This window comes from Nerophis lumbriciformis, linkage group LG13, assembly GCF_033978685.3.
Source record: "Nerophis lumbriciformis linkage group LG13, RoL_Nlum_v2.1, whole genome shotgun sequence".
NCBI lineage: Eukaryota > Metazoa > Chordata > Actinopteri > Syngnathiformes > Syngnathidae > Nerophis > Nerophis lumbriciformis.
In genome coordinates this window covers 1,710,001-1,731,546 of record NC_084560.2, presented here as the reverse complement: position 1 = coordinate 1,731,546, position 21,546 = coordinate 1,710,001, and the positions used below count along the sequence as shown (strand labels likewise).

Sequence of the window (21,546 nt, the reverse complement as noted above, 5' to 3'; positions counted from 1 at the left end):
AATTCATAATTAGCATCCCACACACACACACACGCATGGTCAAATTGTCCCCAAACTTTCCCCAAACGTTTGTGCTACATTTGTGCCTCAATTTTTTTGTCAAATTACTATAGTTTGTATGTTATTAACATGTTATTATTGTTCATATCAGCCTTCCACCTCGTCAAAATCTCCCAAAACTAGTCCTAGTTGTTTGTGCTACATTTGTGCTGCAAAAAATGCTGCCTATTATAGTTTTTATGTTAAAGCGTTATAGTTTTTATGTTATTAATGTGTTATTTTTTATAACCAGTCCCCCAACCATATAAAAATCCCCCCAAACGTGTCCCAAACATTTGTGCTGCAACATTATTTTTGTCCAACTTTATAGTTTCATGTTATTAATATCTTATTTGTCATAAGCAGCCCCCCCAACTATGTCCACATTTCCCCAAACTTGTCCCCTTCATTTGTGCAACTTTTGTGCTGCAAAATGATTTTTTCCTAATTATTATAGTTTTTACGCTATTAGCGTTTTATAATTCATAACCAGCATCCAACACACATACACACACACACACACACTTTGTCAAATTCTCCCCAAACTTTCCCAAACATTTGTGCTATAGTTGTGCTGCAAATTCATTTTAAACTGAGATAGTTTTTTATCTTATTAACATGTTTTTATGTTATTAACATGTTATTTTTCATAAGCAGCCCCCCCAACTATGTCAATCTCCCCAAACTTGTATTAAACATTTGTGCTACATTTGTGCCAGTTTTTTTCTCCAACTAATATAGTTTTTATGTTTTGTTTAATACTTTGTATGGCGTTAACCTATTATTTTTCAAAACCAGCCCCCCCAACTATGTCCACTTTTCCCCAAACTTGTCTCCTTCATTTGTGCTACTTTTGTGCTGCAAAACTATTTTGTCTAACTATTATAATTTTTATGCTATTAGTGTTTTATAATTCATAATTAGCATCCCACCACCCCCCACACCTGTCACTAATACCATGTCAAAATCTCCCCAAACCTTTCCCAAACATTTGTGCTATATTTGTGCTGCAAATTCAGTTTAAACTAAGATAGTTTTTTATCTTATTAGCATGTTTTTATGTTAACATGTTATTTTTCATAAGAAGCCCCCCCCAACTATGTCAGAATTTCCCCAAACTTGTATTAAACATTTGTGCAACTTTTGTGCTGCAAAACTATTTTGTCTAATTTCTATACTTGTTATGCTATTAGCATTTTATAATTCATACTTAGCCTCCCACCCACACACATAAAATCTCCCCAAACCTTTCCCAAACATTTGTGCTATATTTGTGCTGCAAGTTTATTTTAAAGTTTTTTATCTTATTAGCATGTTTCTATGTTATTAATGTGTTATTTTTCATAAGCAGCCCCCTCAACTATGTCCACATTTCCCCAAACTTGTCCCCTTCATTTGTGCAACTTTTGTGCTGAAAAACTATTTTGTCTAACTATTATAGTTTTAATGCTATTAGTGTTTTATAATTCATAATTAGCATCCCACCCACACACACACACACATTGTCAAATTCTTCCCAAACGTTCCCCAAACATTTGTGCTACATTTGTGCTGCAATTATTTTGTCCAATGACTATAGTTTGTATGTTATTATGGGTCTGCTGCAATGGCAGCATGTGAATGGGTGCATGCTAAAACTAGCACGCTAACTTTTTGAGCTAGTTTTGCTACCGTTTAGCCCAGAGTCATATAACTTGGTATGTGACACTTGGAAACTGTTAGCATGCAAACGTTAACATGCTAACATTAAAATGCTTACTTTTTTTTTTTGCAAAATGTACTCTTTTTTTCCTCTAATTCCCCAGCCATACACCTTAGAGTCAAATAACTTGGTACGTGACACTTCTTAACTGTAACCATGTTAGCGTTAGCATGCTAGCCTGTTACCACTAGCACTCTAACTTTTTGAGCTACTTTTGCTACTGTTTACCCACAGAGTCACAGAACTTGGTATGTGACACTTGGAAACTGTTAGCATGCAAAGGTTAGCATGCTAACATTAAAGTGCTAACTTTTTTTTTGCTAAATTACCCTTTTTTTTTCTCTAATTCACCCCATCCACCTTAAGAGTCATATAACTTGGTATGTAACACAAGCTAACTATTATCATGCTCACGTTAGCTTGCTAATATCATGCTGATATTTGCATGCTAACGTTAGCATGCTAACTTTTTGAGCTACTTCTGATGCTATATTTACTCTTTTTTTCTCTTAATTCCCCAGCCATACACCTTAAAGTTAAAGTACCAATGATTGTCACATTGGTGAATTCGACCCATCCCCTTGTTAACCCCCTTTTAGCATGTATGCGATAGCATGTTAGCAAGCTAACTTAGGCTTGCTAGTTTTTTCATGTATTGTTTCTATTTCCGCAGCCGTGCACCTTTTGAGGCGTATAACTTGGTATATGAAACATGCTGACTGTTATCATGCTTTTGTTAGCACACATGCTATGTGTTAGCATTTTTATGTAAACATGCTACTGTTTTGTGGCTCGTTTTGTACACTTACACCTAAAATTCACAGACTCAGACAGTAGGCAGCATGATAGCAGGCCCAGACAGGTAGCAGGCCCAGACAGGTAGCAGGCCCAGACAGATAGCAGGCCCATCAACATTTCTAGTTAACATGTTATTATTGTTCATACCAGCCCTATTAAACTCTATTAGCAAATGTGGGAAGGGCTTGAGTGGTTGCCGTTGACTACTGGGAGGGTCAGAGGTCAGGGTTGTTTTGAAAGGCCACCATTGGCTCTTTGCACGTTCCCATGGCGACAAGCAGGGTCCTTCAGTGGCTGCAGGTTGTCATGGCAACAGGCAAGATGCCACATAGTGTTGTTTATCCAGCGTCCCCATTCTGACCTCAGGTCAGTGTTTTCTCTAATTGTCGCACACAAAATAACCGAGCTGTCGTAATGCTTAAAAAAGACCGTGAAGGTACAAAAAGGCAGAAAATGTGTACTTTTACATCAAATCAAACTAGCAAAAAGAGTGTTTTTTAGTATAGCATTTTGAGGTTCAGTGTCAGAATGAGCCCCTTACTCAGAGAGGACTAAGACCACGTGCTTGATCCAACAAGTCTTTTTAATATGGCTCCTCAGAACCAGCATCCCACATGTTGTTGCTCTATTTATGGCAAACACACCAAATGTCCATTGGTGAAAATTCCCGCGGAAATTTTGACCGACCTGCTATCTGTGCCCTGGACACCTAGCCGGGGGTCGCCGGAAGCCGCCGTACTTATAAGATGGTGCAGAGTGTCTGAATTACAGAAAAAAAAGAGTAAATTTAGCAAAAAAAAGTTAGCACTTTAATGTTAGCATGCTAACGTTAGCATGCTAACAGTTTACAAGTGTCACATACCAAGTTACACGACTCTGGGGTAAACGGTTGCAGAACTAGCTCAAAAAGTTAGCATGCTAATGTTAGCATGCTATCAGTTAGCATGTGTCACATACCAAGTTATATGACTGTAAGGTGTATGGTGGTCTAAGTAGAGAAAGAAAGGTAAAGTTAGCTAAAAAGGTAGCATGTTCATATTAGTATGCTGGCGTGCTAACATTAGCATGCTAACAGGTATCAAGTGTCACGTATGATGTTATATGACTCTAGGGTAAACGGTTGCAAAATTAGCTCAAAAAGGTAGCACTTTAATGTAAACATGCATACAGTTAGCATGTTTGAAATAGCAAGTTGTATGACTTAAAGGTGAGATAGAGAGAAAAAGTGTCAAATTTGATGAAAAAGTTAGCAAGTCTAAGTTAGCTTGCTAGCATGCTATCATTTGCATGCTAACAGTTAACAAGCGTCTCATATCAAGTAATATCTTAGATGAGCTCGGGCCCAGCGAAGCGTTTCTGGGTGTTGTTGATAAATGGCTGTGGCTTTGCACAGTAGAGTTTTAACTTGCACTTACAGATGTAGCGACCAACTGTAGTTACTGACAGTGGGTTTCTGAAGTGTTCCTGAGCCCATGTGGTGATATCCTTTACACACTGATGTCGCTTGTTGATGCAGTGCCGCCTGAGGGATCCAAGGTGTGTAATATCATGGCTTACAACAAATCCTTTTCAACTTATATTCAATTGAATAGACTGCAAAGACAAGATATTTCATGTTCACACTGAGCAACTTTTGTCATTTTTTGCAAATATTAGCTCATTTGGAATTTGATGCCTGCGACATGTTTCAAAAAAGCTGGCACAAGTGGCAAAAAAGAGGGAGAAAGTTGAGGAATGCTCATCAAAGACTTATTTGGAACATCCCACAGGTGAACAGGCTAATTGGGAACAGGTGGGTGCCATGATTGGGTATAAAAGTAGATTCCATGAAATGCTCAGTCGTTCACAAACAAGGACGGGGCGAGGGTCACCACTTTGTCAACAAATGCCTGAGCAAATTGTTTAAGAACAACATTTCTCAACAAGGAATTTAGGGACTCACCATCTACGCTCCGTAATATCATCAAAAGGTTCAGAGAATCTGGAGGAATCACTGCACGTAAGCCATGATATTACACACCTTGGATCCCTCAGGTGGTACTGCATCAAAAAGCGACATCAGTGTGTAAAGGATATCACCACATGGGCTCAGGAACACTTCAGAAACCCACTGTCAGTAACTACAGTTGGTCACTACATCTGTATAGGGCTCGTCGACGTCATCGGTTACGTAAATACGTCGAGGACGTTTTTGTTCGTCGACGCGTTGCATATATACGTCACACTACCGTCATGGCGGAGCGCAAAGCAGACGATGCGAGCGGTGCGAGCGAGGGGAAAAAAGCACGCCAAAAGTCGTCAAAAGTGTGGGAGTATTTCAATAAACGGCCTAAGAAGAAACGCTACTTTTACTCCGCTACTTTTACTCCGCTACTTTTATCTACATTCAGCTCGCTACTCGCTACTAATTTTTATCGATCTGTTAATGCACGCCTTGTTTGTTTTGGTCTGTCAGACAGACCTTCAAAGTGCCTGCCTTACTGGTGACGTTTCACTTCGTTCCACCAATCAGATGCAGTCACTGGTGACGTTGGACCAATCAAACAGAGCCAGGCGGTCACATGACCTGACTGGCTCCGAGCTAACTTCGGGTGTTACCATTTAGTGGTCAATTGTACGGAATATGTACTGTACTGTGCAATCTAATAATAAAAGTTCCAATCAATCAATCAAAAGTGTGAAGGAAAAAAGACCCTTTTTTTATTTCAACCGTAAAGACTGACTGCACAGTTCCTGTCTTCACAATAAAAGTCCCGCTCCATCGCGCCTGCGCTTTCAAAATAAGAGTCTCCGAAAGCCAGCGCAAACAAGCGAGCAAGCTACGGAGTTTGCCGCCAATGTATTTCTTGTAAAGGGTATAAAAACGAATATGGAAGGTGGACAAATAAGATGCCAAAAACCCACCACTTTCATGTGGTATTAGACAGAAAGGAGGAACTTTTTTTCTCCTCCATTTGAAAACGTGGACGTTACCAGCACTACTGTCTGATTACAATCAATGCAAGTCATCAGAATCAGGTAATACACCAACTTATATTCTTGTCTTCATGAAAGAAAGGAATCTATATGTTAAACATGCATGTATATTCATTAAAACACCTTTAACATGTAAACAAAAACGGCAAAATAAATAAATATAAATTATATACTGTATATATCAATGTATGTGTATATATATATATATATATATATATATATATATATATATATATATATATAATGTATATGTGTGTGTGTGTGTGTGTATGTGTGTATGTGTGTATATATATATATACACACATATATATATATATATATATATATATATATAGGACATTAACACATCCGACACATATGTAGGATTAACCGAGGGAGAATTCAAAACCAGATGGAACAATCACAAGGCTTCTTTCAGGAACAAAAACCTGCGAAATACCACAGAACTCAGCAAACACATTTGGGACCTCAAAGACAATAATGTTGAATATTCAATAACATGGCAAATTCTTGCATCCAGCACACCTTACAATAGTGGTAATAAAAGATGCAACCTATGCTTGAAAGAGAAACTGTTTATTATTTACCGTCCAGACCTGTCATCCCTCAACAAGCGCAGCGAAATTGTAACAGCATGCCGCCATAGACGGAAACACCTCCTAGGTAACACATGAGCCAATCACCACGCCCCTACGCCAGCCTGTACCCACCCACTCTGTGCCCTATATAAACCATGGTATGCGAATGCTCCCATTAAAATCTCCTGACGATTGAGGGTACCCCCCCTCATGAAACAGGCCTGTAGAGATGAAATAGTCATATAATTCACAACCAGCATCCAACACACATACACACTTTGTCAAATTCTCCCTAAACTTTCCCAAACATTTGTGCTATAGTTGTGCTGCAAATTCATTTTAAACTGAGATAGTTTTTTATCTTATTAACTTGTTTTTATGTTATTAATGTGTTATTTTTCATAATCAGCCCCCCCAACTATGTCAGAATCTCCCCAAACTTGTATTAAACATTTGTGCTACATTTGTGCCAGTTTGTGCTGCAAAATGTTTTTTTCTCCAACTAATATAGTTTTTATGTTATGTTTAATACTTTGTATGGCGTTAACCTATTATTTTTCATAAGCAGCCCCCCCAACTATGTCCACTTTCCCCCAAACTTGTCCCCTTCATTTGTGCAACTTTTGTGCTGCAAAACTATTTTTTCCTAATTATTATAGTTTTTACGCTATTAGCGTTTTATAATTCACAACCAGCATCCAACACACATACACACTTTGTCAAATTCTCCCCAAACTTTCCCAAACATTTGTGCTATAGTTGTGCTGCAAATTCATTTTAAACTGAGATAGTTTTTTTTATCTTAACTTGTTTTTATGTTATTAATGTGTTATTTTTCATAGCCAGCCCACAACTATGTCAGAATCTCCACAAACTTGTATTAAACATTTGTGCTACATTTGTCCTGACGATTGAGGGTACCCCCCCTCATGAAACAGGCCTGTAGAGATGAAATAGTCTTGTGATTTTTTCCCACACATACATATATATATATATATATATATATATATATATATATATATATATATATATATATATATATATATATATATATATGATATGTGTGTGTATGTTACTCAGTACTTGAGTAGTTTTTTCACAACATACTTTTTACTTTTACTCAAGTAAATATTTGGGTGACTACTCCTTACTTTTACTTGAGTAATAAATCTCTAAAGTAACAGTACTCTTACTTGAGTACAATTTCTGGCTACTCTATCCACCTCTGCTAATAATGTTGTTGTATGCACACTGTGTCGAGCGGAAATGGCCTATCACAGCAGCACAACGGCAGCGTTCTTGCCATCACCATCAACTAGTCAATCGTCCGCGTGAGTATACGTTGTCATCATTACACAAAAACATGAATGTGTCATTTGTATCTGCGTTGTAAATTCATAAACTAAAGCACCGTTTCGCTCTGAGAGGAGCGTTTGACGTGCCTGTTCAGTGTTTACAAAGACGCACTCCTCTTTAACGCTAACGTTAATTAGTTGTGCAAATACCTTTTACAACATTAACAATTACGTATACTATGTACAAACGAACAATTAACTTTCACTTTAATCATACTATCATTGTTGTGTTATTAAGCAAAATAAGCAAAAGTTTTACTTTTGTTGAAATGTTTACACTGTTGTTACAGAATATTTCGTTTTGCACTTTTTTGTATTGGATGTTTATCTTTATTTTTGCACATTTTAGCAAATAAGCAATACTTTTACTTTTGTTGAAATGTTTACACTGTTGTTACAGAATATTTCCGTTTTGCACTTTTTTGAATTGGATGTTTATCTTTATTTTTGCACATTTTAAAGCAAAATAAGCAATACTTTTACTTTTGAAATGCTTATACTATTGCAGAATATTAAGATTTGCACTGGATGTTTACTTTTATATTTGCACATTAAAAGCAAATAAGCTACTTTTAATTTTGTTAAATGTTTACATTGTTACAGAATATTTTGTCATGTTGTTGTCAATGTTGACTGAGTGGCCATACTTTTTTTTTTTGTAAATAAAAGCCATGCCTTTTGAAAAAACTGGCCTACATTTATTTTTTCATCTTCATTTTAAATAAAAAAAATAATCGGTAAAAGGAAAAATAATCTATAGATTAATCGAAAAAATAATCTATAGATTAACCGATTAATCGAAAAAATAATCTATAGATTAATCGATAGAAAAATAAGCCAAAGCCATTTATCAACAACACCCAGAAACCAGAAACGCTTCGCTGGGCCCGAGCTTATCTAAAATAGACTGATACAAAGTGTAAAAGTCTTATGTGGTCTGACGAGTCCACACTTCAAATTGTTTTTGGAAACTGTGGACCAAAGAGGAAAAGAACCATTCGGATTGTTCTCGTGTAAAAGGCAGCATGTGTGATGGTATGGGGGTGTATTAGTGCCCAAGACATGGGTAACTTACACATCTGTGAAGGCACCATTAATGCTGAAAGGTACATACAGCTTTTGGAGCAACATATGTTGCCATCCAAGCAACGTTATCATGGACGCCCCTGCTTATTTCAGCAAGACAATGCCAAGCCAGGTGTTACAACAGCGTGGCTTCATAGTAAAAGAATGCGGGTACTAGACTGGCCTGCCTGTAGTCCAGACATTGAAATAGTGTGAAGGCTAAAATATGAGAAGGGAGACTGTTGAACAACTTAAGCTGTACATCAATACCACGTCACCATTAGCAAAGAAGAAGTGACCATATCTGATCCTCTTTACACCCGCGTCGCACCGCCTTGCTCAAGGGCACCTCTAGAGCGCTCAGGAAATAAACCCTGGCGCTAAAGACTAAGCTACTACAGCCTCTGTATTAATGCTAATCAGCTCTGCAGTCATGCAAGGAGATAAGACCTTCTTCATCTTCATGGAGGTCCACGCCCGAGAACTAGGACAACCATGCAAGGGATTTCATTTATAGAAACACTCTTGGTGTTTTGGGAACTGACTTAAGCATCATGGATGCTAGGAACCCACAGAAGAGTCTTAGTGATTGATGGAGACAAACCAAACACAACATGGATGTATTGTGTCTAGGCACGGGTACTATTCACTTTTTAACCCTTACAGCACTTAGTCCTGTTACCTGGGACTCCATACCAGTACTTAACCCATACAGTACTTAGTTCTGTTACCTGGGACTCCATTCCAGTACTTAACCCATACAGTACTTAGTCATGTTACCTGGGACTCCATACCAGTACTTAACCCATACAGTACTTAGTTCTGTTACCTGGGACTCCATACCAGTACTTAACCCATACAGTACTTAGTCCTGTTACCTGGGACCCCATACCAGTACTTAACCCAAACAGTACTTAGTCCTGATACCTGGGACTCCATACCAGTACTTAACCCATACAGTACTTAGTTCTGTTACCTGGGACTCCATACCAGTACTTAACCCATACAGTACTTAGTCCTGTTACCTGGGACCCCATACCAGTACTTAACCCAAACAGTACTTAGTCCTGATACCTGGGACTCCATACCAGTACTTAACCCATACAGTACTTAGTCCTGTTACCTGGGACTCCATACCAGTACTTAACCCATACAGTACTTAGTCCTGTTACCTGGGACTCCATACCAGTACTTAACCCATACAGTACTTAGTCCTGTTACCTGGGACTCCATACCAGTACTTAGTCCTGTTACCTGGGACTCCATACCAGTACTTAACCCATACAGTACTTAGTCCTGTTACCTGGGACTCCATACCAGTACTTAACCCATACAGTACTTAATCCTTTTATCTGGGAGTCCATACCAGTACTTATTTGTGCTACTTTTGTGTGTGTCAATAAATACCAGAAGAGGTCATTCCTGGTAATTCATGGTGTGTGAATGTTCCAATGCTAAAGTTAAAGTGAAATGCTGACAGAAAGTAAGAATAGTTTGAATATTGCAATGCTTTGAATGTTGAAGAGTTTGAATTTCCAGGAAAAACGGAAATAGGTTTGGAACTTGGGAAAGTGTTAGTTTGAATGTCCAGGATGAAGGTGGAATGGTTTGAAAAGGTTGAAAAATGTGGGAATTGTGCAACTTGGAAAAATGTCCCATTTATCTTGAATGGAAAATTCCTGGAAATTTGAGGAAAAGCGGGATTTTTTTGAAAATTATTAGATGCATGAATGTCCCGAATGAGATGAATTGCTTGGTGTTGGAATTGTTTAAATCGGTCAAGAACGTTTTTTAATTGGGAAATAGTATTATGGAAATTCGGGAAAACCAGGAAATGTTCAAAAGTTCTGTTTTCAAGTTTTGTCCTGACTCAGAGGAATGTTTTGACAGTGGAACAGAGTGAAAGGAGTCATCACATTAAAAAAGGTTGGAAATAAGGTTAGGGGAAAAAAAGGAATTCCTGGAAATTTGTTGAACGTGGAAAAATGGTTGTTTGAATTTCCAGGATGAGTGGAATGTGTTGAAGGTAGAATTGTTTGAAAAGGTTGAAAAATGTGGGAATTGTGCAACTTGGAAAAATGTACCATTTATCTTGAATGGGAATTTCCTGGAAATTTTGGGAAAAGCGGATTTTTTGTAAATGATTGGAAGCATGAATTGGTTGGTGTTGGAATTGTTTAAATCGGTCAAAAAATGTTGACGTAGTAACAGTTTTTTAATTGCAAAATGGTGTTACAGTATTTCGGAAAATCGGGAATTTTTCAAGTTCTTAAACTTGTTTTTTGTCCTGACTAAGAGGAATGTTTTGACAGTGGAACGCTTGAAGTAGGTTGAAAAATGTGAAAGGAGTCATCGCACTAAAAAAGGTTGGAAATAGGTCACAAAAAAACGGGAATTCCTGGAAATGTTGGGAAAAGCGGGATTTAATTTTTTTTTATTATGAGCATGAATTTCTTGAATGAGCTGAATTGTTTAAATCGGTCAAAAAAGTTTTTTAATTGGGAAATAGTATTAGGGAAATTCGGGAAAACTAGGAAATTTTCAAGTTCTGTTTTCAAGTTTTGTCCTGACTCAGAGGAATGTTTTGACAGTGGAACGGAGTGAAAGGAGTCATCGCACTAAAAAAGGTTGGAAATAAGGTTAGAAAAATAAGGAATTACTGGAAATTTTTTGAACGTGGTAAAATGGTTGTTTGAATTTCCAGGATTAATTGAATGTGTTGAAGGTGGAATGGTTGGAAGAGGTTGAAAAATGTGGGAATTGTGCAACTTGGAAAAATGTCCCATTCATCTTGAATGGGAACTTCCTGGAAATTTTGGGAAAAGCGGATTTTTTTTTGTAAATGATTGGAAGCATGAATGTCCTGAATGAGATGAATTGTTTGGTGTTGGAATTGTTTAAATCGCTCAAGAAATGTTGAAGTAGTAACAGTTTTTTAATTGCAAAATGGTGTTACGGAATTTCGGGAAAACCAGGAATTTTTCAAGTTCTTAAACCAACTTGTTTTTTGTCCTGACTAAGAGGAATGTTTTGACAGTGGAACGCTTGAAGTTGGTTGAAAAATGTGAAAGGAGTCATCGCACTAAAAAAGGTTGGAAATAGGTCACAAAAAAACGGGAATTCCTGGAAATGTTGGGAAAAGCGGGATTTAAAAAAAAAATTATTATGAGCATGAATGTCCTGAATGAGATGAATTGGTTGGTGTTAGAATTGTTTAAATCGGTCAAAAAAGTTTTTTAATTGAGAAATAGTATTAGGGAAATTCGGGAAAACCAGGAAATTTTCAAGTTCTGTTTTTAAGTTTTTGTCCTGACTCAGAGGAATGTTTTGAAATGGGTTGAAGAATGTGAAAGGAGTCATCGCTCTAAAAAAGGTTGGAAATAGGTCACAAAAAAACGGGAATTCCTAGAAATGTGTTGAACGTGGAAAAATGGTTGTTTTAATTTCCAGGATAAATTGAAAGTGGAATGGGTTGAAGAATGTGGGAATTGTGAAAGTTTGATAATTGGACAATTCATTTTGAATGGGGAAAATATCCCTGAAAACTGGGAATTCCTGGAAATCCGGGAATTTTTTAAAATTGTTGAAGGAGAGCGCGCAATTTTGAAAATGTTGAATATTTTGGAGTTGGGACGGTTTGAATCAGATGAAAAATTGTGGAACTTTGAAAAATGTCCCATTGATTGAAAAGCAGGAATTCTGGAAAATCCTGGAATTTTTTTAACTTGAAAAAATGATAGTTTGAATGTCCAGGATGGTGGAATGTGTTGAAGGTGGAATGGTTTGAATAGGTTGAAAAATGTGGAAATGGTGGAAGTTTGAAAAATGGCCAATTCATTGTGAATGGGAAAATGTCCTGGGAAATCTGGGAATTTTTGGAATTTGTCAAGGGAAAGCCTGCGATTCCAGAATAGGCTGAACAGTTTGAAGTTGGAACGCTTTGAATCGCATGAAAAATTGTGGAACTTTGAAAAATGTCCCATTGATTTCAATGGGAATTTAATGAAAATGTGGGAATTTCGGGAAAAGCGGGAATTTTTTTAGAAAATGTTAAAAGACTTGAATGTTCTGAATGAGTTGAAATGGTTGGTGTTGGGATTTTTCAAATCGGTTCGAGAAATGTTGAAATAGTAAAATTCTTAATTGAGAAATGGTATTAAGGAATTCCAGGAATTTCGGTAAAACGAGGAATTTTTCCAGTTCAAAAAGCAACTTATTTTTCCTAATTAAGAGGAATGTTTGGACGGTTGAAGTGGGTTGAAAAATGTGGAAGGAATAGTCGACAGAATAAAGCGTGGAATAGGGCTTTGGAAAAGCAGGAATTCTGGAAAATCCTGGATTTTTTTTAACTTGAAAAAATGATAGTTTGAATATCCAGGGTGGTGTAATGTGTTGAAGGTGGAATGCTTTGAATAGGTTGAAAAATGTGGAAATGGTGGAAGTTTGAAAAATGGCCAATTCATTGTGAATGGGAAAAATGTCCTGGAAAAACTGGAAATCTGGGAATTTTTGGAATTTGTCAAGGGAAAGCCCGCGATTCCAGAATAGGCTGAACAGTTTGAAGTTGGAACGCTTTGAATCGCATGAAAAATTGTGGAACTTTGAAAAATATCCTATTGATTTCAATGGGAATTTCATGAAAATGTGGGAATTTCGGGAAAAGCGGGAATTTTTTTAGAAAATGTTAAAAGACTTGAATGTTCTGAATGAGTTGAAATGGTTGGTGTTGGGATTTTTCCAATCGGTTCGAGAAATGTTGAAATAGTAACATTTTTAATTGAGAAATGGTATTAAGGAATTCCAGGAATTTCGGTAAAACGAGGAATTTTTCCAGTTCAAAAAGCAACTTTTTTTTCCTAATTAAGAGGAATGTTTGGACGGTTGAAGTGGGTTGAAAAATGTGGAAGGAATAGTCGACAGAATAAAGCGTGGAAATAGGGCTTTGGAAAAGCAGGAATTCTGGAAAATCCTGGATTTTTTTTAACTTGAAAAAATGATAGTTTGAATATCCAGGATGGTGTAATGTGTTGAAGGTGGAATGGTTTGAATAGGTTGAAAAATGTGGAAATGGTGGAAGTTTGAAAAATGGCCAATTCATTGTGAATGGGAGAAATGTCCCGGAAAACCTGGAAATCTGGGAATTTTTGGAATTTGTCAAGGGAAAGCCCGCGATTCCAGAATAGGCTGAACAGTTTGAAGTTGGAACGCTTTGAATCGCATGAAAAATTGTGGAACTTTGAAAAATATCCCATTGATTTCAATGGGAATTTCATGAAAATGTGGGAATTTCGGGAAAGGCGGGAATTTTTTTTTAGAAAATGTTAAAAGACTTGAATGTTCTGAATGAGTTGAAATGGTTGGTGTTGGGATTTTTCAAATCGGTTCGAGAAATGTTGAAATAGTAACATTTTTAATTGAGAAATTGTATTAAGGAATTCCAGGAATTTCGGGAAAACCGGGAATTTTTCCAGTTCAAAAAGCAACTTTATTTTTTTCCTAATTAAGAGGAATGTTTGGACGGTTGAAGTGGGTTGGAAAATGTGGAAGGAGTAGTCGACAGAATAAAGGGTGGAAATAGGGCTTTGGAAAAGCAGGAATTCTGGAAAATCCTGGATTTTTTTTAACTTGAAAAAATGATAGTTTGAATGTCCAGGATGGTGGAATGTGTTGAAGGTGGAATGCTTTGAATAGGTTGAAAAATGTGGAAATGGTGGAAGTTTGAAAAATGGCCAATTCATTGTGAATGGGAAAAATGTCCCGGAAAACCTGGAAATCTGGGAATTTTTGGAATTTGTCAAGGGAAAGCCCGCGATTCCAGAATAGGCTGAACAGTTTGAAGTTGGAACGCTTTGAATCGCATGAAAAATTGTGGAACTTTGAAAAATGTCCTATTGATTTCAATTGGAATTTCATGAAAATGTGGGAATTTCGGGAAAAGCGGGAATTTTTTTAGAAAATGTTAAAAGACTTGAATGTTCTGAATGAGTTGAAATGGTTGGTGTTGGGATTTTTCAAATCGGTTCGAGAAATGTTGAAATAGTAACATTTTTAATTAAGAAATGGTATTAAGGAATTCCAGGAATTTCGGGAAAACCGGGAATTTTTCCAGTTCAAAAAGCAACTTTATTTTTTTCCTAATTAAGAGGAATGTTTGGACGGTTGAAGTGGGTTGGAAAATGTGGAAGGAGTAGTCGACAGAATAAAGGGTGGAAATAGGGCTTTGGAAAAGCAGGAATTCTGGAAAATCCTGGATTTTTTTTAACTTGAAAAAATGATAGTTTGAATATCCAGGATGGTGTAATGTGTTGAAGGTGGAATGCTTTGAATAGGTTGAAAAATGTGGAAATGGTGGAAGTTTGAAAAATGGCCAATTCATTGTGAAAGGGAAAAATGTCCCGGAAAACCTGGAAATCTGGGAATTTTTGGAATTTGTCAAGGGAAAGCCCGCGATTACAGAATAGGCTGAACAGTTTGAAGTTGGAACGCTTTGAATCGCATGAAAAATTGTGGAACTTTGAAAATGTCCTATTGATTTCAATGGGAATTTCATGAAAATGTGGGAATTTCGAGAAAAGCGGGAATTTTTTTTAGAAAATGTTAAAAGACTTGAATGTTCTGAATGAGTTGAAATGATTGGTGTTGGGATTTTTCCAATCGGTTCGAGAAATGTTGAAATGGTAACATTTTTAATTGAGAAATGGTATTAAGGAATTCCAGGAATTTCGGGAAAACCGGGAATTTTTCCAGTTCAAAAAGCAACTTTTTTTTTCCTAATTAAGAGAAATGTTTGGACGGTTGAAGTGGGTTGAAAAATGTGGAAGGAATAGTTGACAGAATAAAGGGTGGAAATAGGGCTTTGGAAAAGCAGGAATTCTGGAAAATCCTGGATTTTTTTTTAACTTGAAAAAATGATAGTTTGAATATCCAGGATGGTGGAATGTGTTGAAGGTGGAATGGTTTGAATAGGTTGAAAAATGTGGAAATGGTGGAAGTTTGAAAAATGGCCAATTCATTGTGAATGGGAAAAATGTCCCGGAAAACCTGGAAATCTGGGAATTTTTGGAATTTGTCAAGGGAAAGCCCGCGATTCCAGAATAGGCTGAACAGTTTGAAGTTGGAACGCTTTGAATCGCATGAAAAATTGTGGAACTTTGAAAAATATCCCATTGATTTCAATGGGAATTTCATGAAAATGTGGGAATTTCGGGAAAGGCGGGAATTTTTTTTAGAAAATGTTAAAAGACTTGAATGTTCTGAATGAGTTGAAATGGTTGGTGTTGGGATTTTTCAAATCGGTTCGAGAAATGTTGAAATAGTAACATTTTTAATTGAGAAATGGTATTAAGGAATTCCAGGAATTTCGGGAAAACCGGGAATTTTTCCAGTTCAAAAAGCAACTTTATTTTTTTCCTAATTAAGAGGAATGTTTGGACGGTTGAAGTGGGTTGGAAAATGTGGAAGGAGTAGTCGACAGAATAAAGGGTGGAAATAGGGCTTTGGAAAAGCAGGAATTCTGGAATATCCTGGAATTTTTGAGCTTCACAGTTCTACTTTGTTCTGCAGGTTGTCACGTCTCCACAGGTGAGGCCCCCAGACCCCTACAAGCTGGCCCCCCTGACGAGGGCCACCATGGGCCTGTGTGAGCAGGAGATGGAGAGGAGATATGAGATGGTGCCCTCGGTGGTGTGCTCCATCAGCTGCCTCTTTGGAGTCATCTACTGCTTCTTTGGTACGTCACGCTCCACCTCTCGACCTGCCGCTGCTCAAATGTCACTCAGTGTCCTTGTGTGTTAATAACCTGCAGTCTGACTTTTCATCACATGGACAAATATAAGACCTTCTGGAGGAAAGTTCTGTGGTCAGTAGGGATGATGTTTGATAAGAAATGATCGAGTTCGAGCCTATTATCGAATTCTCTTATTGAACCGATTCCTTATCGATTCTCTTATCGAGTCCAGATAGGTTGTTGTATATGGAAAAAAACACACAATATTTGGGTTAATAAAAGTGAGCTTTTGTTAAACCAAATATTGTAAATAAATAAAATCTACTAAATAAATAAATATTGACGGTTACCCCCCTAAAAGAAATAAAATAAAATAAATAAATATTGACTGTTGCTACCCAAAGTATATTAAGTGGGATTTTTCAGAAAAACAAATATATACAGTAACACAAAAACAACCTGTCTCTGTGATCACTGTAGGTGTATAAATAATAATATAGTGTTAAATAAAATCAGTCCCTTGGGCACAAAACTGAAAATAATACAGCTCTCCAAAAAGTGCACTTCTGCTGCTATTGGAACATACTAACTACAGCTATTGGAACATACTAACTACAGCTATTGGAACATACTAACTAACTACAGCTATTGGAACATACTAACTACAGCTATTGGAACATACTAAGTACAGCTATTGGAACATACTAACTACAGCTATTGGAACATACTAACTACAGCTATTGGAACATACTAAGTACAGCTATTGGAACATACTAACTACAGCTATTGGAACATACTAGCTACAGCTATTGGAACATACTAAGTACAGCTATTGGAACATACTAACTACAGCTATTGGAACACACTAACTACAGCTATTGGAACATACTAAGTACAGCTATTGGAACATACTAACTACAGCTATTGGAACATACTAACTACAGCTATTGGAACATACTAACTATAGCTATTGGAACATACTAACTACAGCTATTGGAACATACTAACTACAGCTATTGGAACATACTAACTACAGCTATTGGAACATACTAAGTACAGCTATTGGAACATACTAACTACAGCTATTGGAACATACTAACTGCAGCTATTGGAACATACTAACTACAGCTATTGGAACATACTAACTACAGCTATTGGAACATACTAACTACAGCTATTGGAACATACTAACTACAGCTATTGGAACATACTAAGTACAGCTATTGGAACATAATAACTACAGCTATTGGAACATACTAACTACAGCTATTGGAACATACTAACTACAGCTATTGGAACATACTAACTACAGCTATTGGAACATACTAACTAACTACAGCTATTGGAACATACTAACTACAGCTATTGGAACATACTAAGTACAGCTATTGGAACATACTAACTACAGCTATTGGAACATACTAACTACAGCTATTGGAACATACTAAGTACAGCTATTGGAACATACTAACTACAGCTATTGGAACATACTAGCTACAGCTATTGGAACATACTAAGTACAGCTATTGGAACATACTAACTACAGCTATTGGAACACACTAACTACAGCTATTGGAACATACTAAGTACAGCTATTGGAACATACTAACTACAGCTATTGGAACATACTAACTACAGCTATTGGAACATACTAACTATAGCTATTGGAACATACTAACTACAGCTATTGGAACATACTAACTACAGCTATTGGAACATACTAACTACAGCTATTGGAACATACTAAGTACAGCTATTGGAACATACTAACTACAGCTATTGGAACATACTAACTGCAGCTATTGGAACATACTAACTACAGCTATTGGAACATACTAACTACAGCTATTGGAACATACTAACTACAGCTATTGGAACATACTAACTACAGCTATTGGAACATACTAAGTACAGCTATTGGAACATAATAACTACAGCTATTGGAACATACTAACTACAGCTATTGGAACATACTAACTACAGCTATTGGAACATACTAAGTACAGCTATTGGAACATAATAACTACAGCTATTGGTACATACTAACTACAGCTATTGGAACATACTAAGTACAGCTATTGGAACATAATAACTACAGCTATTGGAACATACTAACTACAGCTATTGAAACATACTAAGTACAGCTATTGGAACATACTAACTACAGCTATTGGAACATACTAAGTACAGCTATTGGAACATACTAACTACAGCTATTGGAACATACTAACTACAGCTATTGGAACATACTAAGTACAGCTATTGGAACATACTAACTACAGCTATTGGAACATATTAACTACAGCTATTGGAACATACTAACTACAGCTATTGGAACATACTAAGTACAGCTATTGGAACATACTAACTACAGCTATTGGAACATACTAACTACAGCTATTGGAACATACTAAGTACAGCTATTGGAACATACTAACTACAGCTATTGGAACATACTAAGTACAACTATTGGAACATACTAACTACAGCTATTGGAACATACTAACTACAGCTATTGGAACATACTAACTACAGCTATTGGAACATACTAACCACAGCTATTGGAACATACTAAGTACAGCTATTGGAACATACTAACTACAGCTATTGGAACATACTAACTACAGCTATTGGAACATACTAAGTACAGCTATTGGAACATACTAACTACAGCTATTGGAACATACTAAGTACAGCTATTGGAACATACTAACTACAGCTATTGGAACATACTAATAACTACAGCTATTGGAACATACTAGCTACAGCTATTGGAACATACTAACTACAGCTATTGGAACATACTAAGTACAGCTATTGGAACATACTAACTACAGCTATTGGAACATACTAACTACAGCTATTGGAACATACTAACTACAGCTATTGGAACATACTAAGTACAGCTATTGGAGCATACTAACTACAGCTATTGGAACATACTAACTACAGCTATTGGAACATACTAACTACAGCTATTGGAACATACTAACTACAGCTATTGGAACATACTAAGTACAGCTATTGGAACATACTAAGTACAGCTATTGGAACATACTAAGTACAGCTATTGGAACATACTAACTACAACTATTGGAACATACCAAGTACAGCTATTGGAACATACTAGCTACAGCTATTGGAACATACTAACTATAGCTATTGGAACATACTAACTACAACTATTGGAACATACCAAGTACAGCTATTGGAACATACTAACTACAGCTATTGGAACATACTAACTATAGCTATTGGAACATACTAACTACAACTATTGGAACATACCAAGTACAGCTATTGGAACATACTAACTACAGCTATTGGAACATACTAACTACAGCTATTGGAACATACTAAGTACAGCTATTGGAACATACTAACTACAGCTATTGGAACATATTAACTACAGCTATTGGAACATACTAACTACAGCTATTGGAACATACTAAGTACAGCTATTGGAACATACTAACTACAGCTATTGGAACATACTAAGTACAGCTATTGGAACATACTAACTACAGCTATTGGAACATACTAACTACAGCTATTGGAACATACTAACTACAGCTATTGGAACATACTAACTACAACTATTGGAACATACTAAGTACAGCTATTGGAACATACTAACTACAGCTATTGGAACATACTAAATACAGCTATTGGAACATAGTAACTACAGCTATTGGAACATACTAACTACAGCTATTGGAACATACTAAGTACAGCTATTGGAACATACTAACTACAGCTATTGGAACATACTAACTACAGCTATTGGAACATACTAACTACAGCTATTGGAACATACTGGTATGTGGTAGCGGGGGGTGTATATTGTAGCGTCCCGGAAGAGTTAGTGCTGCAAAGGGTTCTGGGTATTTGTTCTGTTGTGTTTTTGTTGTGTCACGGTGCGGATGTTCTCCCAAAATGTGTTTGTTATTCTTGTTTGGTGTGGGTTCACAGTGTGGCATATATTTATAACAGTGTAAAAGTTGTTTATACAGCCACCCTCAGTGTAACCTATATCGCTGTTGATTAAGTATGCCTTGTGAATACAGACACCGCACATATCTTGTGACTGGGCCGGCACGTTGTTAGACTGGATGAAAAACAGATGTGACGACAGCTCGTAGTCGACGTTAAAGCGCAAGGCAGCCAAGACTGTGGAATGCGAGATATAATGACTGATGAACACCTTGGTTGGATAATGAAGGTTGCCTCAGCTCAAAGCCTGAGCCCCGACATTAATGAACTAGCATCCAAGAAAAGGTGGCAGGCATCTGGCTTGGGCACATCAGATTAGATCAGTGTGTTGCAAACTGAGCAGTTTAAAGTCCTGAATGGTTGGTTTATTCATTCTTTTATTTTCTAATTTATTAGCCTGTGGAAAAAGTTAATGTTGATATTTACCTCAGAAGGCTGCAAATAGAAAAGAGGCATTCCATTTTTATTTCAATTGTATTTGATATGCCATTGATATTTTTTAATTATTATTATTATTATTATTTGAAACTGGATTTTGCATGTCACTATAAAGTTATATAAGCCTTGCTTGTTCAATATTCAATGCAAAACCTGTTTGGGTCCCTATTAAAAGGTTCATTTGTTCAACCTTGGCCCGCGGCTTTGTTCAGTTTTACATTTTGGCCCACTCTGTATTTGAGTTTGACACTCCTGGTTTAGTGCTTCCATTGCACACATAAAAGTGAGTCTGGCACATGGACACACCTCTCTGAAGCACCTCATCATTGTGTCTTGCTTTTATTTCAACAACAATGATGGCATTAATTAGTGTTTGAGAAAGGGGAATTATTGTGAAGGGACATGTTTGTGCTGTTACAATGATAACAAGTCAGGTGACAAACACCTGTTACGATGATAACAAGTCAAGTGACAAACACCTGTTACGATGATAACAAGTCAGGTGACAAACACCTGTTACAATGATAACAAGTCAGGTGACAAACACCTGTAACGATGATAACAAGTCAGGTGACAAACACCTGTAACGATGATAACAAGTCAGGTGACAAACACCTGTTACGATGATAACAAGTCAGGTGACAAACACCTGTTACGATGATAACAAGTCAGGTGACAAACACCTGTTACGATGATAACAAGTCAGGAGACAAACACCTGTTACGATGATAACAAGTCAGGTGACAAACACCTGTTACGATGATAACAAGTCAGGTGACAAACACCTGTTACGATGATAACAAGTCAGGTGACAAACACCTGTTACGATGATAACAAGTCAGGTGACAAACACCTGTTACGATGATAACAAGTCAG

At 36.9% G+C, this 21,546-nt stretch overlaps 1 protein-coding gene across 4 annotated transcripts in view; it reads left to right on the top strand.

Annotated features, from left to right (window-relative positions):
- Positions 1-21,546, top strand: part of tmem198aa (transmembrane protein 198aa) — a 71,377-nt gene that overhangs the window by 13,608 nt on the left and 36,223 nt on the right. For all 4 annotated transcript variants that reach the window (XM_061971809.1, XM_061971810.1, XM_061971812.1 and 1 more), the window contains one exon: positions 16,077-16,242. In XM_061971809.1, coding sequence (XP_061827793.1) covers positions 16,143-16,242 — 100 coding nt within the window. In that variant the 5' untranslated portion in view covers positions 16,077-16,142. The remainder of the gene's footprint in view (positions 1-16,076; positions 16,243-21,546) is intronic.